This window comes from Oncorhynchus mykiss, chromosome 17 (assembly GCF_057628025.1).
Source record: "Oncorhynchus mykiss isolate SJ-2025 chromosome 17, ASM5762802v1, whole genome shotgun sequence".
In the NCBI taxonomy this organism is placed as follows: Eukaryota; Metazoa; Chordata; class Actinopteri; order Salmoniformes; family Salmonidae; genus Oncorhynchus; species Oncorhynchus mykiss.
The window spans coordinates 56,961,276-56,988,423 of NC_143038.1; the positions used below are offsets into that span (position 1 = coordinate 56,961,276).

General features: G+C 40.8%; 1 protein-coding gene across 4 annotated transcripts in view; it reads right to left on the reverse strand.

Annotated features, from left to right (window-relative positions):
- LOC110494541 (cadherin-4) overlaps positions 1–27,148 on the reverse strand; it is a 354,972-nt gene that overhangs the window by 73,076 nt on the left and 254,748 nt on the right. For all 4 annotated transcript variants that reach the window (XM_090206011.1, XM_036950601.2, XM_036950600.2 and 1 more), the window contains exon 5: positions 25,883–26,065. In XM_090206011.1, the coding sequence (XP_090062137.1) occupies positions 25,883–26,065 (183 nt within the window). The remainder of the gene's footprint in view (positions 1–25,882; positions 26,066–27,148) is intronic.

Here is a 27,148-nt window from a genome sequence, read left to right on the forward strand (position 1 = left end):
TCTAACTCTTGGATCAAAAGGACTATTTCAGTTAAATAATTCAGAAGGCCGCCATGTGAAAAATACACAAATAAAATTTCCACCTACCATGGATCCACATCCACAGATTCCACACCTAGGCGTGCAGTGCGCTCTCTTCATGCGAACATCAAAGTTACACTATGTGCCGATGAAATGTTGGTTTAATAGCACCAAGAGGATGGAAACTTTCACATGTAACGTGGCCTTTGCTTCTAGCTGCTTACAATTTCACTTTAAGGCCACCTGAGACTAGATGTCACGTGTCTCTTAACGAACACTTCATATCGATAAATTGAATAAATGAAGAGGCACAGAGTCCTGGTACTCCCCTGAGTGATGACTGCTCAGTTGAGTTGTTTGAATGGAGTGCTAATGATGAAATGTGGCTTTTCTATCCTTACCTCTTTCCCTCTGTCTCTCTTGCTCTCTTTCTCTCTCCCTCAGTTTATTCTTGTTAGGCATCCTAATAGGAGTAAAAATAGATGGGATAGACTAGAGGATGTAAAAGGACAGGTTGGTTCTATGTCTGCCAGAACAGACCAGACATCTGATAAGTGACCCATTTGTAGTTCTTTCAGAGGGATTTGTGAAACCTGTGGAGATATGAGGAATCAGATGAGAAATTAGCGTTCAGTTTAACTCTCCAGGGAGGGAGAGAGTGACAGAGGCACTAAAACACAGACAGAATCTAAATGAATACATTTCCATTTATTTAGCTCTGCAGTGTCTCTAATTAGTTCACTAGTGGGAACTTTGTTTCAGTCTGTCCAATGCTCCATTTAATTGGTTCAACTGTTTGACTGTCCCTGTTTACACTGATAGGGACTAGTTAGATGTTCAGTTGATGTTAGTCATCTTATTTATTTCTATTTCAACATGGGATTTTTTTCCACCTCAAATTATTTCACAAGAAACCATAAATAAATCAATGAACAAAGTTGGACAATATAAGCGGCTGTGAATATACAGTGCCTTGCGAAAGTATTCGGCCCCCTTGAACTTTGCGACCTTTTGCCTCATTTCAGGCTTCAAACATAAAGATATAAAATTGTATTTTTTTGTGAAGAATCAACAACAAGTGGGACACAATCATGAAGTGGAACGACATTTATTGGATATTTCAAACTTTTTTAACAAATCAAAAACTGAAAAATTGGGCGTGCAAAATTATTCAGCCCCTTTACTTTCAGTGCAGCAAACTCTCTCCAGAAGTTCAGTGAGGATCTCTGAATGATCCAATGTTGACCTAAATGACTAATGATGATAAATACAATCCACCTGTGTGTAATCAAGTCTCTGTATAAATCCACCTGCACTGTGATAGTCTCAGAGGTCCGTTAAAAGCGCAGAGAGCATCATGAAGAACAAGGAACACACCAGGCAGGTCCGAGATACTGTTGTGAAGAAGTTTAAAGCCGGATTTGGATACAAAAAGATTTCCCACGCTTTTAACATCCCAAGGAGCACTGTGCAAGCGATAATATTGAAATGGAAGGAGTATCAGACCACTGCAAATCTACCAAGACCTGGCCGTCCCTCTAAACTTTCAGCTCATACAAGGAGAAGACTGATCAGAGATGCAGCCAAGAGGCCCATGATCACTCTGGATGAACTGCAGAGATCTACAGCTGAGGTGGGAGACTCTGTCCATAGGACAACAATCAGTCATATATTGCACAAATCTGGCCTTAATGGAAGAGTGGCAAGAAGAAAGCCATTTCTTAAAGATATCCATAAAAAGTGTCGTTTAAAGTTTGCCACAAGCCACCTGGGAGACACACCAAACATGTGGAAGAAGGTGCTCTGGTCAGATGAAACCAAAATTGAACTTTTTGGCAACAATGCAAAACGTTATGTTTGGCGTAAAAGCAACACAGCTGAACACACCATCCCCACTGTCAAACATGGTGGTGGCAGCATCATGGTTTGGGCCTGCTTTTCTTCAGCAGGGACAGGGAAGATGGTTAAAATTGATGGGAAGATGGATGGAGCCAAATACAGGACCATTCTGAAAGAAAACCTGATGGAGTCTGCAAAAGACCTGAGACTGGGACAGAGATTTGTCTTCCAACAAGACAATGATCCAAAACATAAAGCAAAATCTACAATAGAATGGTTCAAAAATAAACATATCCAGGTGTTAGAATGGCCAAGTCAAAATCCAGACCTGAATCCAATCGAGAATCTGTGGAAAGAACTGAAAACTGCTGTTCACAAATGCTCTCCATCCAACCTCACTGAGCTCGAGCTGTTTTGCAAGGAGGAATGGGAAAAAATGTCAGTCTCTCGATGTGCAAAAATGATAGAGACATACCCCAAGCGACTTACAGCTGTAATCGCAGCAAAAGGTGGCGCTACAAAGTATTAACTTAAGGGGGCTGAATAATTTTGCATGCCCAATTTTTCAGTTTTTGATTTGTTAAAAAAGTTTGAAATATCCAATAAATGTCGTTCCACTTCATGATTGTGTCCTACTTGTTGTTGATTCTTCACAAAAAAATACAGTTTTATATCTTTATGTTTGAAGCCTGAAATGTGGCAAAAGGTCGCAAAGTTCAAGGGGGCCGAATACTTTCGCAAGGCACTGTAGATTCAGTAATGGATGTACTTTCAAGATGGACTGCAGGAGATTTTTCCTCACAAAGGGCAGCAATGGTTTTAGGACATATCAGAAACATACAGTAGGCAAATCAGTGGATTTACTTCTCTGAAGACATGTTTGAGAGTAGTAAAGAAATGTCATTTAGACAGAGAGGTCAAACTGTTGAGTTGGCCTGTTGAGTTGAACAGGAGGGCTTCTTAAAGAAAAACTAACAGGTCTGTGAGAGCCGGAATTCTTACTGGTTGGTAGGTGATCAAATACTTATGTCATGCAATAAAATGCAAATTAATTACTTAAAAATCATACAATGTGATTTCCTGGATTTTTGTTTTAGATTCCGTCTCTCACAGTTGAAGTGTACCTATGATAACATTTACAGACATGCTTTGTAAGTAGGAAAAGCTGCAAAATCGGCAGTGTATCAAATACTTGTTCTCCCCACTGTATATATACACACACTGCTGTTCAAAAGTGTGTCACTTAGAAATTTCCTTGTTTTTGAAAGAAAAGCAAAATAAATTGTCCATTCAAATAACATCAATTGATCAGAAATACAGTGTAGACATTGTTAATATTGTAAATGTCTATTGTAGCTGGAAACGGCAGATTTTTTTATGGAATATCTACATAGGCGTAAAGAGGCCCATTATCAGCAACTATCACTTCTGTGTTCCAAAAAACAAGGACATTTCTAAGTGACCCCAAACTTTTGAATGGTAGTGTATATACATGGGTATCCTATCCTCAAAGAAATACTCTACAAACTATATTAAACAGAAATGGGAAGATGAACCTAACATTGAAATAACTGATGAAACATGGTTCAATAGTAAAAAACATACATAAAAAAAGATGGACTGCATGAGTAGGAGTTTTTCCTATTGTCGCTTTGTTTCCAGGAATCCATTATGTGCTATAGTGAGCTGCAGGCACCTAAGGGATCATTGTGTTACAGTGTCCTACAGGCTAACGTCATACAATAATGGGAATCTGAGGTTCACACACATTGATAGCCTTTTTTTATGTCTCACACATTTACAGTAAATGGTTGAAGGCCAGGATGTATTCCTTCATTCTATGAAATGTCCTTCCTTTAGTTTGTTACTTTTGATGGGCTCCATCACCTAGTCTCTTCCCAGTGCAGTTCTCAGACACCAGACCTGGGTGAGAGAGTCAAGTGGTATACAAGGCAGATACAGACTCTTTCCATATGACTAATCACTTCAACTAGCTAAGTGCATAGATACGATTATCTACAGTGTAAATAGAGGAGATAGTTGTAACCATTACTGGCTAACGTTTTCATTAAAATAGTCACTACTTTATACAACTCTGCTTTTTAAAAGACTACTTACTCTGAGGTAGCACCTCAACAGTAGGGTTAAATAGTCAGAGGGAGCGGCAACAGTGGTGTTATTATGTCCACAATGGCTCAACAGCCCTGAGATGTTGGTGGCAGTGCTTTGCATTGGATAGTAAGAGGAAGTGATGACATACAGATCAATTGGGCCCTGCCAGCCACCCAGGAGACAGGAGATGACTAAGCCTTCTGGGAAACTCTCTTTCACGCTGCAGCCATCACAACTGTCACCCCTAATTAAGAGCTCTCTGCAAATCTCTGCATGACTTTAATGGGAATGATATGTGACACCACCATTTCTTCTTACTGTCTGACTGGAGAACTAACTCTCTCTCCCTCTTTCCCCTCATTCTCTCTCCTCACCTCTGAGTCTCTGAGTGTCTCCCTCATTCTCTCCATCTCTTAGACACACACACGCATGCACACACAAACCAATGCAGAGTACTTAAATAGGAACAGAGTGAGTCAACAGTCAGAATAGAGTAAAGAATGAGAGTGCTGTTCATAGGCTTTCCTTTAGGGGGCGCTGCATATACTAATAGAGTGCAGTGACCAGGATGGATGGTGTCTCATAGTGGTGTCTAGAGTCTTGGCAACAAGAGACTAGATGATTGAAGTGTTATTCAAAGACATGATAGTTCACAATAAAAATGAAATCCCAGAGAAGCACAGGAATCCCTGAATCATCTGTTTTGTGCAAAGCCCTTTCATTTTGATGATGCATCCTTTTTTCATTCAGTATCTTTGGTCCTTTTGTTCAACATCAGGGAAATTGCAAAAGTACATGCTTTATTTTGACTTCTCCTTAAATTTCTGTTTCGTGTTGCTTTGATCTTTCCTGCTCTATGCTTGTCTGTCTTCAAAGAGCTGACAGAACAGATATCCCCTGGTTTTAATGATAGATGAATTCAGATGCTAGCGTAGGGCATTTATTACAAACACAGAAACAGAGAGAGGGGGAGGGAGAGAGAGAGACACTGAACAGACTGAAATAAAAACACAATTAGGGGTATTCCAAGCTTAAGTTGTGCCAGCCTTCCAATTCTCCCTGCTCATACAAAATAAAATAGCAACCTTACGTGCAAGAAAATCAGTTTAGTGAAACAGGAGAATTAATTGTGGAGATCTTTTGAAAATAGTTACTGTCTCAATAAGAAGCTGCAGAGAGCTCAGGTTTAATATTTCTCAATTGAGAGCCACTGACAGCCAATCACACACAGTTATCCCTGATCCCGTAAAGAACAGCTGCGTCTGCGCGGCTCTGCACACAGGGTCCTCCATTATGGATCCGAAGCTGAAGAGGAAATGAACAAAATACAGTGCCGGGGTACAGAAATATGGATTTTGGTTTTTGCTCTCACTCTTCGTCACTCACTCTTCTCTCTCTCCCCTCTGGTCTCTCTCTCTCTAGGTCCCTTGCTCACTCTTTCGCTCTCCCTCCACCTCTCTGCCCCTTACTCCCTCCCCCCTCCCTCAACATGTACCACAGATATCAATATAAATTAGCAGTAGCAGCCACTAGGTATTCCTGGGCTGCTATTGACATTCAGACAATCTACTCCATTCTACTCCACAAATGATGCCCCATTGAGCTAAATCCTCTCAGCCCATGCTGCAACGTGGCCTAATTCTTTGCTGCAATAATTGGCCAAATGTCCATGACTTTATCTCAGTAAATAGTTGAAGGATATGTGAAAGACATGTGAGGACAAGATGCACAGGCCTTCAATACCGGGATGTTTTCTTTATGTGATCAATTTCTCTCCCTGAAGTAACTGGGAGAGAAAACAACTTCAGAGAAAAGAAAGAAACATCTGCTGGGGCACATCTCCGACCTCTTATCACATAAACAGGCTGCATTTTACTGCAGTTTTACAGCTCCAGGAGCACATTCACAATACAAATCACCTTCACATTAAAGATGCCTTCAGGGAGACTTCATGTCTTCGCCGAGAGGCTCTGAGCCTGAGAGTTACCTTGTTGCAATCGGTGTGCAACAGAAACAGTAGGAAGGTCTTCACATATGTATTTCTCAGCTGGGCTTTCTCTGAAATATTCCACAAATTGGTGGTTTGACCATGGTAATGCTCACACACTGAAGCACACACACACACTCTTAAAATAAATAAATAAATAATTTAGGAGATAAGTTGACTGTGAACACATTCTAATTTACAGCAACTACAGGTTACAGGGTAAAAGAATGAGCCAATTGGAAACTAGGGACGATCAGGTGGCCATGAGGGTCAGATTGGGAATTTAGCCAGGGCACCAGGGTTAACACCCCTACTCTTACAATAAGTGCCATGGGATCTTTATTGACCACAGATAGTCAGGACACCCATTTAACATCCCATCTGAAAGACAATACCCAACACAGGGCAATGCCCTGGGATTATTTTTTAGACTAGAGAAAGGAGTGGTTCCTACTGGCCATCCAACACCACTTCCAGAAGCATCTAGTCTCCCATCCAGGTACTGACCAGGACCAAACCTGCTTAGATTTAGAGGCAAGTTAGGAGGTGGATGTAGGGTGGTATACTGCTGGCAACACACGCACACACACACACACACACACACACACACACATACACACACACACACACACACACACACACACACACACACACACACACACACACACACACACACACACACACACACACACACACACACACACACACTTCCTGTTGAACACGGAACAAGGGAAGCTCGGTTTGTTGTTTTGGAGAGTTGAAAGTCTCTGAAAAAGTGTTGTATTAAAAACGTTTGGTTACTAGCTAGCTACCTTCTGAGTTTGGATCCCACAATGTGGTTGGCATCAGTTGCTGGGACCGCTGCTATCTGTCCATGGATCCTCTGATGAGCTGCTTGGCATAGCAGCTAGCCTAGTTGCCATTGTTAGCTGCCTATCAAGCTAGAAGGCCTTGAACACAGCCTGTGATGTGTTTAGCCCTTGTGGCTGGGACTGCGGAGATTCCCGGGCTTGTGGCTGTCTAGATCCCTGCTGTTTGTTGCTGTTTCCCTGGGACCTGCCCTGTCTGGAACTGTGAGGAGTAACAGCGTAGCCTATGTTGCTACCATGACAAAGACCAAAGCCAATGGGAGTAACGTTGAGGACAGTGGTGTCTCTCTATCACAGCTGAAGGATCTTTTAAACAAACAAAAAGAGTTGTAGAAGCAGTTGTTACAACAATTAATGAATGTGAATCCATGATAATAAAGATGGAGAAATCAAATTTATCTCCAGGGAAAAATCAAGGCGGAACAACATTTTTGTGAACGGAATTGCAGAATCTCCACATGAGACCTGGACAGAGTCTGAGGACAAAGTGATGGAAATGATCTTGGAGAAACAGAAGATGGACCACAGGAAGATTGAGATGGAGTGCACCCACAGCACTGGAAAACCAACCACGGGCCAGGTGACAGGCCCAGGCCAGTAGTGTTCAAGTTCCTGAGGTTCAAGGACTAGGTTACTGTTCTGGAAAGAGCCAACAACTTTAGAAAAATGTACATCTTCCTCAATGAGGACTAACCTGAAGCTGTGTGCCAAAAGAGAAAATGACATATCCCGACCATGAAAGCTGCCAGAACACGTGGGGACATTGCTTACATCCGCTGACAGGCTCTTTGTTCACTCTCCCAAAGCCTGGAAGGGATGAGAGAGGCTATGGGTTCGTAGCTTCAACCCCGCAGCACAAACACTTATACACACCAACTGATTAATGGACTGCTGAATGTTTGTTTTTCTCTCTTGCTTTGTTTGTTCTTTTCCATATATAGAAATAAGGATAATGGATCCAATAACGTTCTAACATCAGATACCATTAAAATATTTGCCATTTCTGAGACTCATTTAGATAATTCCTTTGATGATACAGCAGTAGCAATACAAGGATATAACATCTATAGAAGAGACAGGAATGCTTATGGGGGAGGTGTTGCTGTACAGTACCTTGCAAAAGTATTTATCCCCCTTGGCGCTTTTCCTATTTTGTTGCATTACAACCTGTATTTTAAATAGATTTTTATTAGAATTTCATGTAATGGACATACACAAAATAGTCCAAATTAGTGAAGTGAAATGAAAAAAATCAGTCAAAAAAAAGTCAAAAAAACAAAAAACGGAAAAGTGGTGCGGCAATATGTATTCACCCCCTTTGCTTTGAAGCCCCTGAATATGATCTGGTGCAACCAATTACCTTCAGAAGTCACATAATAAAGTCCACCCTGTGTGCAATCTAAGTGTCACATGATCTGTGACATGATCTCAGTATATCTACACCTATTCTGAAAGGCCCCAGAGTCTGAAACACCACTAAGCAAGGGGCACCACCAAGCAAGCAGCACCATGAAGACCAAGGAGCTCTCCAAACAGGTCAGGGACAAAGTTGTGGAGAAGTACAGGCCAGGGTTGGATTATAAACAATATCCGAAACTTTGAACATCTCACGGAGCACCATTATATCCATTATAAAAAAATTGAAAGAATATGGCACCACAACAAACATGCCAAGAGAGGGCCGCCCACCAAAACTCACGGACCAGGCAAGGAGGGCATTAATCAGAGAGGCAACAAAGAGACCAAAGATAACCCTGAAGGAGCTGCAAACCTCCACAGCAGAGATTGGAGTATATGTCCATTGGACCACCTTAAGCCGTACACTCCACAGAGCTGGGTTTTACGGAAGAGAGGCCAGAAAAAGACATTGCTTATTAAAGAAAAAAAATTGGTGTTCGCCAAAAGGCATGTGGGAGACTCCCCAAACATATGGAAGAAGGTACTCTGGTCAGATGAGACTATAATTGAGCTTTTTGGCCATCAAAGAAAATGTCTGGCACAAACCTAACACCTCTCATCACCCCAAGACCATGCTTCCTCACAGGCAACATCATGCTGTAGGGATATTTTTCAACGGCAGGGGCTGGAAAACTGGTCAGAACTGAAGGAATGATGGATGGCGCTAAATACAGGGAAATTCTTGAGGGAAACCTGTTTCAGTCTTCCAGAAATTTGAGACTGTGATGGAGGTTCACCTTCCAGCAGGACAATGACCCTAAGCATACTGTTGAAGCAAACCTTGAGTGGCTTGCGGGGAAACATTTAAATGTCTCGGAATGACCTTGTCAAAGCCCAGACTTCAATCCAATTGAGAATATGTGGTATGACTTAAAGATTGCTGTACACCAGCGGAATCCATCCAACTAGGAGGAGCTGGAGCAGTTTTGCCTTGAAGAATGGGTAGGTGAAAAGTTATGCATGCTCAAGTTTTCAGTTTTTTGTCTTATTTCTTGTTTGTTTCACAATAAAAAATATTTTGCATCTTCAAAGTGGTAGGCATGTTGTAAATCAAATGATACAACCCCCCCCCCAAAATCCATTTTAATTACAAGTTGTAAGGCAACAAAATAGGAAAAATGCCAACGGGGGTGAACACTTTCGCAAGCCACTGTATACAATACCAGTCAAAAGTTTGGACACACCTATTCATTCATTTTTAAAAATATTTTCTACATTGTAGAATAGTAGTGAAGACATCAAACTATGAAAACACACATTTCATGCAGTAACCAAAAAAGTAGCCATCCTCTGCCTTGACAGCTTTGCACACTCTTGGCATTCTCTCAACCAGCTTCACCTGAAATGCTTTTCCAACAGTCTTTAAGGAGTTCCAACATATGCTGCTTTTCCTTCACTCTGAGGTCCAACTCATCCCAAAACAGTTGTCATGACTGTCCTGATCAGGTCAGGTTACAGGAGACCTCAACCCTACAGATTATCTCTCACCCCCAACAAGGGAGGAGAGATGTAGGGGTATGAAGTTGCGGGAGTTTTATGACCCCTCACACCCATGGTAAATCTTAGGCAATAGAACAAAAATTCCATTGTCCTCTCACTATGGAGAACCAGCCTCAGAACATTAAACATGCAATAAACGGACTTTGGAACAGTGGTTTCCGTCAGCCACAAGGGTGGTAATGACGATAGATGGAATATGAAAATTAATATCATTTTTGTGTTGTTATTAAAGGTTAAAGGACAATGTTATTATGAAAACAGTTAAGTTAATAATTAACATATCAGACTAAGTGACCCGAGCTGCAGCCAAGGTCTAAAAAGTCAATGAACCCAAAATGCAACACAAGGTTGAAGACAAATAAAATAAAAATTCTACCCATGCCTATGATGAGTAGCTGTGTCTAAGCGGGTGAATTCAAGCCGGACCACCTAACCTCCACTCTCCGTCAAATCGTGGTATCTACGCTGTTTCATTCCTACACTGTGTGCTCTGAGCTACAGAGCTGTCTGTCCTCAGAAGACCCTTTTCAGAGCAAGGGCAAGGAACCAGACGACTAAGCAAAAAGGACACTGACATCATGAGGACAACCAGAGAGTTGCGCAGGACAAGTGCGTCATTGAGAAGCCTAAATGACCCACGTGGAGCTTCCCATCTGAGACCTCCAACATGTAATTACATCATTATATTCTGACCCATAAGAGCGGCAGTTCGAGGCAAGGGTTAAAATAAGCATAGTTGACAAATGCACCCAAATGTATATTTCTCTCGTTTACTTTCTCTTTTTCGCTCTCTTTTAAATCCCCATTTTGGGTAACACGCGCCATAGTGCCTAAGTTCTAATCATTAGCCTAGACTGTGTTGTGTATCTTTTATCATCATTTTAGCTTTCTAGTAAATAAATAAGCAACTAAAATTGGTGTGGCACGAACTCATTGGTGGGACCCGGGTTTGTGCAGATTCACAGATTATGTGACGTTCAGAATGAGACTGTAGAGGAAATTGATTAATTAGCGACTGTTGTAAAATCGATATTCTGATATTCTTTGAGTTAATTTGGGAAATAGAAATTGAATAAAACTAATTGTCCCATGGTGTCCCAGGTTAATGAGCTAATAATTGCTTGAATAATTTATTCACGCAGTTAGAAATCTTTAATAATTCGATGAGCAACAGTCGTCACATTAACTAATATAACTTCACGACACAGTTATCATAGGGCTTGATGGTTTTTGCGACTGAAATAACATATATGGAATCATGTACAATAGTAACCAAAAAAGTGTTAAACAACCACACATGTGGAGATCACCCGTTCACTTACTCTGCGTCTTACAAAGACATGGCGGTTGGACATGGCGGTCTCAAATTTGGACTCATCGGACCAAAGGACAGATTTCCACTGGTCTAATGTCCATTACTCGTGTTTCTTGGCCCAAGCAAGTCTCTTCTTATTATTTGTGTCCTTTAGCAGTGATTTCTTTGTAGCAATTCGACCACGAAGGCCTGATTCACGCAGTCTCAACTGGACAGTTGATGCTGAGATGTGTCTGTTACTTGAACTCCGTGAAGCATTTATTTGGGCTGCAATCTGAGGTGCAGTTAACTCTAATGAACTTATCCTCTGCAGCAGAGGTAACTCTGGGTCTTCCTTTCTTGTGGCAGTCCTCATGAGAGCCAGTTTCAATATAGCACTTGATGGTTTTGCGACTGCACTTAAACAGTCTTTCAAAGTCCTTAATTTTCCGTATTGACTGACCTTCATGTCTTAAGGTATTGATTGACTCAATTATTTTTGCTTATTTGAGCTGTTCTTGCCATAATATGGACTTGTTATTTTACCAAATAGGACTATCTTCTGTTTACCACCCCTACCTTGTCACAACACAACTGATTGGCTCAAACGCATTAAGAAGGAAAGAAATTCCCCAAATTAACAAGGCACACCTGTTAATTGAAATTCATTCCAGGTGACTACATCATGAAGCTGGTTGAAAGAATGCCAAGGCTGTGCAAAGCTGTCATCAAGGTAAAGGGTGGCTACTTTGAAGAATATAAAATACATTTTGATTTGTTTAACACTTTTTTGGTTACTACATGATTCCATGTGTGCTATTTCATAGTTTTGATGCCTTCACTATTATTTGATAATGCAGAAAATAGTAAAAATAAAGAAAAACCTTTGAAGGAGTAGGTGTGTCCAAAGATTTTGACTGGTACTGTATATTGAGAGCCATATCCCTGTAATGCTTAGAGAAGATCTCATGTCAGCTGTTATTGAAGTGCTGTGGTTACAAGTGTTCCTATTATTTTAGGGTGTTGCTATAGGCCACCAAGTGCTAACAGCCAGTATCTAGATAATGTGTGTGAAATGCTTGAGCGTGTATGTGATGTTAACAGAGAGGTCTACTTTCTTGGGGAAGGCAATATTGACTGGTTTTCATCCAGCTGTCTGCTCAAGAGGAAGCTTCTCACTGTAACCAGTACCTGTAATCTGGATCAGGTTATTAATCAACTAACCAGGGTGTTTACAAATACTACAGGAACAAGATCCTCTTCATGTACTGATCATATTTTTATGAATACTGTAGAACTTTGTTCTAAAGCTGTATCCATACCCATTGGATGCAGTGATCACAATATAGTGGTTATATCCAGGAAAGCCAACGTTCCAAAAACCTGGGCCTAAAATAGCATTTAAGAGATCATACAAAATACTGTATGTTGCTGTGACTCTTATGTGGATGACGTTAAACATATTTGTTGGTCTGATGTGATTACTAAGGAGCGATGCACTTCATCAATTTATGAAATTGCTTCTTTCAATTATTGCTAAACATGCACCTGTTAAGAAACTGACTGTTAGAACTGTTAAGGCTCCATTGACTGATTAATTGAATTTAATACTGGATGGTTGAAAGAGATGGGGCAGAAGGAGTGGCTAATAAGTCTGACTGCACATCTGACTTACTGCAAATTGAAACATTATGTGACTAAACTCAACAAAAAGAAGAAGAAACGGTATTATGACGCCAAGATCTATGATATAAAGAATGATGGGGAAAAAACTTTGGAATACTTTAAATGAAATTATGGGCAGAAAGACAAATTCAACTTCATCTTTCATCGAATCAGACGGCTTATTTATTACAAAATCCATTTCACGTTGGCAATTATTTGAATGATTACTGGCAAAGTGGGAAAACTTAGGCAGGAAATGCGAACAGTGAGCCATCGTATTCATGCATAAAAAACAAATAATGAAAGAAAAGCATTGTAAGTTTGAATTTTGTAAAGTGAGTGTGGAAGAGGTGGAAAAGTTATCGATCAATAATGACACACCTACTGGCATTGACAACTTAGATGGAATGTTACTGAGGATGGTATCTGACTCTATGGCCACTCCTATCTGTCATATCTTTAATCTGAGTCTAGAGGAAGGTGTTTGTCCCCAGGCCTGGAAGGAAGCCAAAGTCATTCCGCTACCCAAGAGTAGTAATGCGGCCTTTACTGGTTCTAACAGCAGACCTTTCTCCGTAAACAAATTGACAACAGACTTTCAAAAAAGTTATAGAGAAGGGCACTCAACATGTACTGCACTGACACAAATGACTGATGATTGGGTGAAAGAAATTGATAATAAGAAGATTGTGAGAGTTGTACTGTTAGATTTCAGTGCAGCCTTTGATATTATTGAGTATAACATTGTGTTGAGAAAACATATGTTTTATTGCTTTTCAACCTTTGCCATATCGTGGATTCAGATATACAGTCGAAGTCGGAAGTTTACATACACTTAGGTTGGAGTCATTAAAACTAATTTTTCAACCACTGGCAAGTCGGTTAGGACATCTACTTTGTGCATGACACAAGTAATTTTTTCCAACAGTTGTTTACAGACATATTATTTCACTTACAATTCACTGTATCACAATTCCAGTGGGTCAGAAATTTACATACACTAAATTGACTGTGCCTTGAAACAGCTTGGAAAATTCCAGAAAATGACATCATGGCTTTAGAAGCTTCTGATAGGCTAATTGACATCATTTGAGTCAATTGTAGGTGTACCTGTGGATGTATTTCAAGGCCTACCTTCAAACTCAGTGCCCCTTTGCTTGACATCATGGGAAAATCCAAAGAAATCAGCAAAGACCTCCACAAGTCTGGTTCATCCTTGGGAGCAATTTCCAAACGCCTGAAGGTACCAAGTTCATCTGTACAAACAATAGTACACAAGTATAAACACCACGGGACCATGCCACCCATGCCGAACATCATTCTCTCTACTATTATTCTGACATTTCACATTCTTAAAATAAAGTGGGGATCCTAACTGACCCAAAACAGGGAATTAAAGGGGATTAAATGTCAGGAATTGTGATAAAATGAATTTAAATGTATTTGGCAAAGGTGTATGTAAACTTTCGACTTCAACAGTATCTAACTCAGCAATCACAGCTAATGACGTCACTGAAACCCTTCTTAACAAGGAGTTGCAGTCAGTTTTGCAATGGGTGGCCAGTAATTAACTGGTCCTGAACATCTTTAAAACTGTTAAGGGATTTTTTATCAATAATGACTAATTATGTATACATTTCAATCAGGACTGACTAATCAGAATACTATTATGTTACTGTATAGATGTATGAATTGTATTTTAATCCTAGGACTGAATATAATGTGTGTAATTCTAATCAAGAATTAGAACAATGACTGTCTGTTCCTTGGTAGAAACAAATTAACTTATCGTCAGACTGGCTAGAATGCTTATCTACACAGGGAGGCCTTGGCCTGGTCATAAATTATCTAAACTGGTGAGGGTAGATGTAGGAAGGCTTGAGAACTATACTGCCATTGTACTGGAGTGGAGGAGGGACGGGACAGTTTGAAAACTAATGACGTCATTTTCAGTTTATAACCTGTTGTAAATTGTATCATGTTCAGTACTCTCGAGAATAAACGCTATTGCTTGATTTTGAGACTGGTCTCCGCCCATTTTATATAAATTAGTATTTCACAAATCCTTAGAAATGGGCTGAGTGTATTAATTGAATTGGGTAATAATAATTTAGGAATTTAATTCCTCTAACAAAAACTAAGAGCATTGTATCTGGTATGACTCATTCCCTAAGCTCTAGACCTAAGCTGAATCTGGTAATGAATTTGGTGTTACATTAGATTGTAAACTGTTGTCATGACTGTCCTGATCAGGTCAGGTTACCGGAGACCACAACCCTACAGATTATCTCTCAACCCCAACAGAGGAGTAGAGATCTAGGGGTCTGAAGATGTGGGGGTTTTATGACACCTGGTAAATCTCAGGCCACAGAAAAATTCCTTTGTCCTGTTACTATGGAGAACCAGCCTCAGAACATTAAACATGAAATAAAGGGACTTTGGAACAATGGTTTCCGTCAGCCACAATGGTGGTCATGACGATAGATGGAATATGAAAATGTATGTCATTTTTGTTTTGTTATTAAAGGTTAATAGATTACGTTATTACGAAAACATTGTAACGTGAAGAGTTTTCTTAGTATATGTTTGATGTTTATACATTGTACGTTGTGTGGAAAATGTCCAAATCAAAGGGAATGTTTTGGTAAAGATTAAATGTTAAGTTAGTTGTCCAAAATTGGGTTTGAGTAAAATCTAGACCTTGCCTCATTAACTTGGTACGCCCAGAGAACTTCCCTAAAGGCGGTTACACCCACTTCTGACCCAAGGGTATAAAATCTGTGAGTATAGAATTTACATAGAAGACTACATGACCCAAGCTGCAGCCACGGTCTAAAAAGTCAGCGAACTGGAGCTACAGAGCTGTCTGTCCTCAGAAGACCCCTTCCATAGCAAGGGTGAGGGAACAGACTCCTAAGCCAAAAAGACACTGACGGGAGGACGATCAGAGAGGTGCGCCGGAGAGGTGCGTCATCGAGCAGCCTGAACGTTCCCCTGAACGGTCCACACAGAGAATCCTCGGAGATCATCCCCACGTGATTACATCATTATATTTTGACCCATAAGAGCGGCAGTTTGGGGCAAGGCTAGGGTTAGAATAAGCATAGCTGACAAATTCACCCAAATGTATATATCTCTTGCGTACTTTCTTTTTTCTCTCTCTCTTTGAAATCCCCATTTTGGGTAACACACGCCATAGTGTGTTGGCCCATTATACTAAGTTCTAATCAATAGCCTATAATGTGTTTTGTCTATATGTATATTTTATCATCATTTTAGCTTTTTAGTAAATAAATATTCAACTAAGATTGGTGTGGTACGAACTCATTGGTGAGACCCCGGTCCGTGCAGATTCACGGGCTATACGACGTTCAGAACGAGATTAGTAGAGGTAACTGGTTTTTCGGCTGTTGTAAAATCGATATTCTGATATTCTTTGAGTTAATTTGGGAAATAGAAACTCCATAAAAACTAGTTTTCGCATGGTGCCCCAGGTTAACCTCTTGGTGTTAGGGGTATTTTCATTTTTGGAGAAAAAAAACGTTCAAACATAAAGATATAAAACTGTATTTTTTTGTGAAGAATCAACAACAAGTGGGACACAATCATGAAGTGGAACGACATTTATTGGATATTTCAAACTTTTTTAACAAATCAAAAACTGAAAAATTGGGTGTGCAAAATTATTCAAAAAATACAGTTTTATATCTTTATGTTTGAAGCCTGAAATGTGGCAAAAGGTTGCAAACTTCAAGGGGGCCGAATACTTTCGCAAGGCACTGTATAGACATTTATTTTTTTAAACATGGATTCAGTGGTTGTAAAGGTGGGGAGAGGTTTATTCATAATAAAGAGATGCTCTGCTTTTTTGACACCACACTCCAAAAACAAGTCCTCCAGGCTCTAGTTTAGTCTTATCTTGATTATTTACCAGTCATGTGGTCAAATGCTGTAAAGAACAACCTATACTCTAAGAAAAAAGGGTCCCAAAAGGGTTATTTGGCTCTCTCCATCGGCTCTCTCCATCGGCTCTCTCCACACTCTTTTGGGTCTCATGTAGAACCTTCTGTGCAAAGGGTTCTACATGGAACTCAAAAAGGTTCTACCTGGAACGAAAAACGGTTATTCAAAGAGTTCTTCTATGGGGACAGCCGTAGAACCCTTTTTTTTCTCAGTGTTAAGCTGAAGCTGGTCCAGAAAAGAGCAGCACGCCTTGCTCTTAATTGTAATCAGAGGGCTAATATAAATACTTTGCATACCAGTCTCTCTTGGCTAAGAGTTGAGAAGAGACTGGCTGCATCACTTCTTCTTTTTATAAGAAACATTAATGTGTCAAATTTATATTTGTTTGCATAGTCAACATACAGTACACACAGCTCTGGCACACACACTTACCCCATCAGACATGCCACCAGGGGTCTTTTCACAGTGCCCAAATCCAGAACAAAATCAAGAAAGCATACATGTCACACCCTGACCATAGGGAGCTGTTTATTCTCTATGTTTGTTAGGTCAGGGAGTGATTAAGGGTGGGTTATCTAGGGGAATTGTATATCTATGTTGGCCTGGTATGGTTCCCAATCAGAGGCAGCTGTTTATCGTTGTCTCTGATTGGGGGTCATATTTAGGTAGCCATTTCCCATTGTGCTTTTTGGGATCTTGTCTATGCATTGTTGCCTGTGAGCATTATTATAGCGTCACGTTTGTTCGCTTTGTTGTTTTGTTGTTTTGAAGTTTTCTATTCCAAAATAAACGATGGAAACATACCACACTGCATCTTGGTCTACTCCTTATGACGAACGTGACAATACACTATTATACAGAGCCATTATTGCATGGAACTCCCTTCCATCTCATCTTGCTCCAAAGAACAGCAAACCTGGTTTCAAAAAACAGATAAAATAACACCTCATGGCACAACGCCTCTCTCCTATTTCACCTAGATATTTTGTGTGTATCTATTGGTATAGTATGTAGGCCCTGTGTGCTGTTTGTAAATGTATGCAGTTCTGTCCTTGAGCTGTCTTGTCTATTAATTTTCTGTATTATGTAATGTGTCATGTTTTGTCTGGATGGTTGAACCCAGGAAGAGTAGCTGCTGATTTCAGAACAGCTAATGGGGATCCTAATAAAATACACATTACACACACACACACACACACACACACACACACACACACACACACACACACACACACACACACACACACACACAGAGCGACAGACAGACACACAGCATTACCCAGATGGAGGTGCAGAATGTGGGATGGCGGGGAGAGAAGACAGGATAATTAGGAGTACAAATATTAATGGAAGTTAAAGACAGACTAACAAACCCAATTACTACATTAGCCGGCCAATTTAGATGAGAGTTCTGAGAAACCAGCAGGCAAGACTTTGTTGAAATAGACCAGCAGTCTCCATGCATTAACAATGGAATGAATTCCCCTGTCGTCCCCAAACAGGAAGAATAGAGCAGATACAGCCATAAATTCTGCCTGTATACTGCTGTATAAAGCCAGCCACATTCCCCTGCTCTCCAGGCTGAATGGACGTGTCAGAGACCAACACTCTTTTTTTCCCTGCCTCATAAAGACGGAGGGCCCTGGAGACAGAAGACTTGGGGGAGAAGTGGGAGAAGGGGGAGGAGGAGTGGTTTGTACTGCTGCTGCAGTTTTCTTCCACCGCTGCTTGATAAGCTGCCTCCCTTCTAATGCCCAATCCATTTCGACTACTCAATATGCTTCCTCTTGTCCAGCCCATCCCTGGGAGACCTGCAGAATGCACCAGCACTCCCACTCCGGCCAATCACCAACACCCTGAGGCTACATTAGGGCCTTATTGGCAAGCTGTGGGCAACCAACGCCTGGCCAATCAGGTGGAGCCAAGAGCTGAATGGATTTTCTGTTTGGCTGTGAGAGGTGCGAGACCTGCCAATGAGGGCTCAGGAGTGGCATTGTGTGTCTCTGAGGGAGGCTGCCAGAGGGGTCAGGCCTGAGGACTGCAGACTGACAGTTATTTAGTGAGATGCAGAGCATAGTCTCCCGAGTGGCACAGTGGTCTAAGGTACTGTATCTCAGTGCAAGAGGCGTCACTGCAGACCCTGGTTTGATTCCAGGCTGTATCACAACTAGCCGTGATTGGGAGTCCGATAGGGCGGCGCCTAATTGGCCCAGCATCGTCCGGGCTAGGGTTTGGTCGGGGTAGGCCGTCATTGTAAATAAGAATTTGTTCTTAACTGACTTGCCTAGTTAAATAAAGGTTAAATAAAATAAAATAGCTGCGGGACATAGGGGTGCGAAGGGTTCTGCAGCAACCCTAAAAAAATTAAATACATGTAAAAATATATATTTTTAACAAAAGTAGTTTGCTGGGCCTTAAAGAGTCCTGTATTAGCGGACCGATATAGCCATCTGCAGCACTGGCAAAGCCCCCCACCCACCCCATTATTATTTTTTTTGCATCACCCCCACCCCAAACTACTGCTCGCAGCTATGGGGCAGAGCTCTATGTCAGTCAGTGGAGGGATTGCCTTTGTACAGCTAGGCCAGTTACTGGGACTCTGTAGACACAGGCACAGGCACAGGCACAAGCACTTAGTACAAACACACACATGCAAGCACGAAAGCGCACATCTTATACAGCTTTCCTAATACATTTTAGTGAACATTTTAATGTAAAAACTAGTTGGTATCACAGAGAAATGCTAGACTAAAATAACTGGAATATGAATGCATTAATAAACCAATACAGTGTTTCTACCTAGTTCTATAAACAGTGGTGTATTACCATACCATAGAGATGATTCTCTCCCACACATACACCAACTTATATTGGTTTATTGAGTCAAGAGCAGGGTTTAATTTAGCATTTCATTCTACGTAGGGAGACTAACTTATTAAAAACTTGAGCTTCATCTCGAGTATAGAAAGTTGGCTGCAAAACTTGTTCTGACAAGTAACTGCCCGTTTCTGTAGGTGTAAATCACAATATTTTGTTTTTGTTGAAAACTGTATGCCTCCTGCATTCAATTTACATAAAATCCCACTAAATGAGGGACTTCCAGCCATTGTGTGACTCAAGCAGAAGAGTTTAGGGACAACTTGATAACTCCATCATAACACCTACCCAGAGGTGTCGTCTCATATTATGCATAATTGGTTGGCTTTGGTAAAGGAAAAACATTTGCCTGGTCTGATTGATGTCTGCCTCACCTCAGGATCGTCCTTGACGTTTAGAAAATAATGTAATGACTTTCCAAAGCACACAGTGTAGATTACAGTTCTCTTCAGAGTGGGCGTAACGCTCTCACATATCAGGACTTCAATCAAATGCCCTTTCATTCCATTCCTCTGCTTTGCCCAAGGACTGGGTTTTTATAATTGATCTCCTTTATCACCCCTTCTTTTATAATTATTTAGTTCATTCTGGTGTGTGTCTGACTGGGAGTCAGTGGTGAGGACGGAGAGGACGGAGAGGAGCAGAGAGGCTCATCTCTCCCCGTTTGGACTGGTTTCAATCAGATGTGGCATTGGGTCCAGCCTTGGAGGAGACAGGTGCTGGAGGAGGCAGTTGAGATGAGACTGCTACAAATGGCATGAAACTAATGCTGCTCTCTGAAACTAATGCTGCTCTCTGAAACTAATGCTGCTCTCTGAAACTAAAGCTGTTCTCTCTCACCTCACATATTTACTATGCTCTCTCTCTCTCTCTCTCTCTCTCTCTCCTCCAATCCCAATCTGTCCCCTTTTCTCTCTTTCTACTCTCCATCTCTTTCGCTATCTATTTAATCATAGCTGTTTTCAATCTTCAGTTGCATTAATCTTACCTCTGTCAAGAGCAATACTTTATTGGACAGTGAATGGCATGGGGAAAATATTGCATTTTACCACAATGGTAAATTATTGCCATCAAAGCGACACTACTTGAGATTGCTCATGAGGGTTTTGCACTTCACAATAAAACCTCCCTGAAGTGGAATGTTGGTGCTGCTAGTTTCACTCTAATCAGTTCCCTTCTGTTCATAAGGGAAGATGGTCTACTCAATGTGTCATGCAGTGATATCCCTTATAAATGTATCTAATAAACCTTCCCTGGACCAACACACCACTGGAGCAGCAGCTAGACTAGCAGCTAGACTGTCCAGGACTTTCAGAACTGCCCAGGGAAGATGGAGAGAGAGGTGTGTGATGTGTGTGAGGATAATCAGGATGTGGCCGGACATCTTTGGGTGGAGTATTAAAATCACATTGCTGAAGTGGATATTAGAGTCTCCCAGCCAGCCACAATGCAGAACAGATCACAATCAATAACACAGGCACATTTACCTCCTGCTGCACCATATTACTTGTGTTGATGGATGCATACATTTTCCATCTGTTCAACTAAATTAAACCAAATCCAAGGCCAATCTGGCAAACCCTGTTTTTTCAGATGAAAATGGGTAATTACTCTCAAAAGGGTAGCACTTTCCTGCAGTCAATGACCAAAAGCGCTCTCTTTGGCCTCATGGGTGGAATGTTATTTATATTTTTCATAATTTAATAATTAATCAATATATAATTTTTTTAACCTCTAGTGACACCTCATCCCGGATCCGGGAGCGTAATCATCGACTGACAATAATTAGCATAACGCAACGGACATAAATATTACTAGAAAATATTCCTATTCATGAAAATCACAAGTGAAATATATTGAGACACAGCTTAGCCTTGTGTTAATCACCCTGTCATCTCAGATTTTCAAAATATGCTTTACAGCCAAAGCAAGACAAGCATTTGTGTAAGTTTATCGATAGCCTAGCATAGCATTATGTCCAGCTAGCAGCAGGTAACTTTGACACGAAAATCAGAAAAGCAATCAAATTAAATCGTTTACCTTCGATGAGCTACGGATGTTTTCACTCACGAGACTCCCAGTTAGATAGCCAATGTTCCTTTTTTCAAAAAATATTATTTTTGTAGGCAAAATAGCTCCTTTGTTCCTCACGTTTGGCTGAGAAATCGACCGGAAATTGCGGTCACGACAACACCGAAAAATATTCAAAATTAGCTCCATAATATCGACAGAAACATGGCAAACGTTGTTTATGATCAATCCTCAAGGTGTTTTTCAAATATCTATTCGATAATATATCCACCGGAACAATTGGTTTTTCAGTAGGACCGATTGGAAAAATGGCTACCTCTGTATTTTACGAGAGAATCACTCTGAGAGCCATCAGGTGACCACTTACACAATGTAGCCGCTTACGGGTATTCTTCAACATAAAGGCGTAAAACTACGTCACAATGCTGAAGACACCTTGGGGAATACGTAGAAAAAGTAATCTGGTTGATAGCCCATTCACTGCTCAATAGGGACGCATTGGAACGCAGAGCTTTCAAAACATGAGGCACTTCCGGATAGGATTTTTCTCAGGCTTTCGCCTGCAATATCAGTTCTGTTATACTCACAGACAATATTTTTACAGTTTTGAAAACTTTAGAGTGTTTTCTATAGTAAGGTGTCAATTATATGCATATTCTAGCATCTTGTCCTGACAAAATATCCCGTTTACTTTGGGAACTTTATTTTTCCAAAAATGAAAATACTGCCCCCTAGTCACAAGATGTTTTAAACAATGAAAATCTGGTGTTTCTATGGCAAAATGTTATGATATGGTACAGGTGTCTTCTTTTTAAGCCCATAACCATGTGTGTGAAGTGTATACTTTCGTTTCAAAGTAGATTTGTTTAAGACTACCAAGAAACACTCTGTGTGACTCTGATTTAGCCTACTGTGAACCATGTGTGGAGTGTGTGTGGAGCTGTTTAACATCATAAAAATGCTAGAGAGGTAGATTGAGACTTTCCACAGCTCTGGAGGAATCAGTGTTCTCTGAGTGTGCTGCTGTAACCATAGGGGTTGTTCTCGGCCACCTCCAAGACAAGAGAGATAAAGAACTAAATCCCTCTGCTCTCTTCACTGGCCAGCTGTCACAATGGAACAGCCCAGTCAAGCTGTGTTGCAGAGAGAAATGAGGATAGAATACCTCACGGGGCCATGGACGTGATGCATATCCCCCATGGCTAAGGAACAGGGCTCTCTTTCACCACTGCTAGAGGTTGTGGTCGACACACACACACACACACACACACACACACACACACACACACACACACACACACACACACACACACACACACACACACACACAAAGGAACACCTGAGGTGTCAGTAAACCCAACCATCTGAAGCTGAACAAGAGGTAAGGGGATGAAAGGCTGTCTATTCTTCTCTAGCAGGGTGGTACAATACAACCATGATCCTGCAGTTTGTTTGTTTGTTTGTGTGAGTGAGTGTTTTTTTGTTGCTTTGGTTGAAAATCTGTCCTCTTGCCGACTCGTTGGTGAAAGGCGATTTCAGTAATCTGGGAGTGTAAGCCGCATGGTACAAATGGGCGTGAGAGAGCTCTGTGGTGTCTCAGAGAAAGCTGTCTCTGGCCTGGACATCTGGTGGACTGATAACAGGCTGCACAGTTTACAGGAGCATCCTAGAACCATGGAGCTGGTAGACATAGCTGCCATAGCATGACAACAGGAATGGAGCTTGTTTGTCATGTCACTTCTAAAACAGTTATAGTAAAATCCCTGTTGTCCAGTGAGCTAGATTAAACAACTCCTGCATGCCTGCATACACACACATACAAGCAACTGAAAGTGTGCTAAATACTCCTGAATTCATTGAACAACTGTTCAAGCAGAGCTGTGTTTGTCTCCATCTCTATATCTGTCCTCTTGTAGAGTGTCTTGGTGTATGTATTTGTGGTGTCTTAAGCATACCAGACAAATCACTTGGCATCACCACTCAAATCGGAGAGAAGTGTCCCTCTCTTTACCTGCTGAAGGCAGAAATAACATTTGTGGTTAAATTCCTATGTACTGGAAATTATAATTTTTTAAAATGGGTTTCCATCACATTTTCAACTCTACTGATGGTTTTGTCAGAAAAAGGTTTTGTTCTTTAGCGATTGTGCTCACTCTGGTATTGGCACCTCTGCTCTACCCAACTTCGATCATAATGTCACCAAAATAAAACCCTCTATTTTTTGGAAACGAGCATCAAGCTCATCAACTTGCACTTTCACCATCCTGTGTGGTTCATTATAACTTATTTAATCTGTAGCCTAATCAACTGCATTCCCGAGTCATAGTGGGAGGACTACACAAAAAAAATTGAGTGACTCCAAGTTTCGATATGATGGTTATTGTATCAATATTTGCGCATAAAAGCGTTTCCACAACCATTTCTTGCATAATACATTTTACAGACACAAAGAAATCCCACCTTGTCTAGCTTATTTTGTTTTGTCGACATTTGGAAAGTTTACCGACAAATATGCTGTCTCCATCAGGCCTGTTGTGACATTTTTAATCCGACATGTACTCTACTCTCAGAAAAAGGTTGGATGGATACCTGGTTACTGTCTGAGATGTATTCTACCCTTCTCTTCAATTCCTGGGGTAAGTATGTATTCATGGATGCCAAGGGAAGCCAGGCTTCCTCAAAATATTGACCAAGAAAAAATTCAAAAACATAAAATAATGTATCTTTCATCTCTGTGTTTCATAATTTTCCTTAAATTCACAAGAGGCTGAATGTATCTCAACGGAGAAAGCATTCGAGCGAGTAAAACAAAGCCCAACTGTCTCTGTATGTGTAGACCATCTATCTGATGCTGTCTGGCCCAAAAGTGTATGACATTGTTGCCACCCGTAGCATTGAGTGCAACAGAAGCCAGCGAGCATTTGGCCTCCCTTGATAAAAAAGTATAAAATAACAGCCAATCGGCGTTGAGCTTAACTGAGTGAGCTCAACTGTGAATGGTCCTGGCGCACCAAAAAAAAGTGTAAAGGGAAGCCAGTTTGGATTTGGCGTCACTCCTATCAAATCGCATTGAGAGCATATGTCACTGACAGAAACAACTTGAATTGTTGCATCTCGTTGTGTTGTTGTCCTCCAGTGACGAGATAGCTAGCTATAATTAGCCCTTTCTTATATGGAGATAGGGACTTGTGGTTTTACTTAATTCTCCGTATTGGCCAATGATTATAATGGTGATTCTGATCCAGCCATTAATTCATACTTTGCGACACTGGCCTGAGAAGATGGAAGTTTAATATGTAGCTAGATGTAGAGGGCTAATGTTAACTAGCTAATGTTGCCGATGAAAGGAAGTTTGGCTAGCGAGCAAGCATTTTAGTCAGGTAGCCTAGGACAACAAAAAATAAAAGCGTGTACTATATGTCCGTTTCGTCAACATGAAAGAGAGGAGGATGGCATTGGCGTTTCTCTTCAAGTAGGGTTAGTCAACATATTTTTTCACTTTCATGAACGTGCACACACACACACACAAACAGAAATCAGAAACATGAACAGCCACATCCTATTTAGCTTACGTTGATTGGACTAAATTGTTTTTGGTATCTTTTCGTTGTCACTGTATTAGAATAAGGATAGGCGATTTGATGATGTTGAAGTTGAAATGGTGCTGGAAAAGTGGAAGCAGCCCTGTTTTCTTTGTGACTTGCAGTAACTCTCCGTGGTTGTAAATCAATAGCTGTTTAGTTGTCCGGAAATTTAGGAAACATTAACTTCCTTGACCATGCTGTAGGTCATGTAGCTGTTTGTTACATGCAATATGCTTTGTGGACTTCACCTGACAGAGGTTGCTCTCCGGTTTTGTGATGAAACAAAGGTGTGGTTGAATTTATTCTGCCAATGTGTCTTCTTATTGTCTGGGCCTTAGGCATATACATCACGGTGTCAAGGCATATGAACTAACAGGTTATAGAGCAAACAACACAATTATCACAACACATATATTGTAATATGTGATTTTACCCACACACCGCTACTGAGTGAACCTCCAACAGACGTGGGTTGTCTGACTTGAAGATGTCTTTGGAATGTGTTTTTGGCTCAAATTAAAGTAAAAAGACAACTTCAGAAAAGGTGTATGATGGGCAGTGGCAAAATAGAGCAAGATTGGGTTACTGTAATCAGAACTGATGATGAACTCATTTCTAATTTACAACAAAAAGACAACTTGGACTTAAATGGTTATTGATAAGTGTAATAACTGTCACGCACTCTGACAAGCATTTGTGGGAAGGGTCCTCTGGAGTTTTCAGGCACATTGATTGGTGGGATGACCCAGTCTCGCTTCTGTCGTCTCAGTCCATTGGCAGAGGAGCTTTTTTGATGTTTCCGTGGAAACTTGATAACCCTGGGATTAGAGTCCCAGGCCCTTGCAATCATATCCTCCACTCCAATCTGAAAGGAGAAGAAATCAACACATTATTGACCTACAGCATTCCAACAATTAATTGAGAGACAACCAAACTATGTAAAGTCTCCCACTGAATGATGATACATGAGAGGTCAATATAAAGGAGTAGAGTGTCACTGTTTTGTTTGTTCATCTTCTAAAAGTGTGGAACATACAGGTGACAAATACATCATAAAGATCAAACTTGACAGATGATAAGAAACATAATACTATGTTTCTTTCAGTTAAGACAAAAATTCTAATATAATCCACATGTTCCAGCCATCACCTTTCATGTACTTCGCAAACAACCTAAAAGGACCAAGCCTTAGGATACATTCCAGGCATTAGTCTTGCAGACAGGTTACCAATGACCTATGAACAGTCCTCAGAGGTTGACTTCTATGTCTTTATCCAGCAAAAAGCCTTCTGACAAAGTCACAGAGCTGTGCTGCTCAGTGTGATGCACTCTGTGACATATCCCACTCCAAATGAAAAGGGATTGATGAAATATCACTTCAATAACAGCGAGATCAGAATATAAGGACCAACAGTGAACCTGCAGTGTGTGATATAATAGCTGATTCACTGGTCTTATAAGCAAAGACTAGATCCTCAGAGCATGTAAGGGGAATATACTGTTAGACAAAAGGGGAGGTGAATAAAATACAGAAAACTGAAAACATAAAACTGTTTTTAATTACAGTTTTACACCTTGCCTTATTTCCCTAATCTTAATCCTTCATTAGACTTTTCAATTTTCTCTTACGTGTTTTATCCCCTCATGTTTATAAAAGGTGCACTGCACACTGGTGTAAACTCATTGTAAATCTGGCCCTATGTGTTTGAGAAGGTGTACTGTGTATACATTGGCAGAGCTATGTCAAGTGTATATAAGGTATCTATAGTATCTAGTGAGGGTTGTTTTGTCCTCATGTCTGATATGGTGTTTGTGTAATCCAGTGATCCTGCTGTTTCTCCTGCTCCCCACTCACAGAGACAAGCATGCTGCTGTGAATTCTGTTCAGAGGACACACATGAACCCTTGCAAAGCGCAAAGACGCACACACACACACACACACACACAC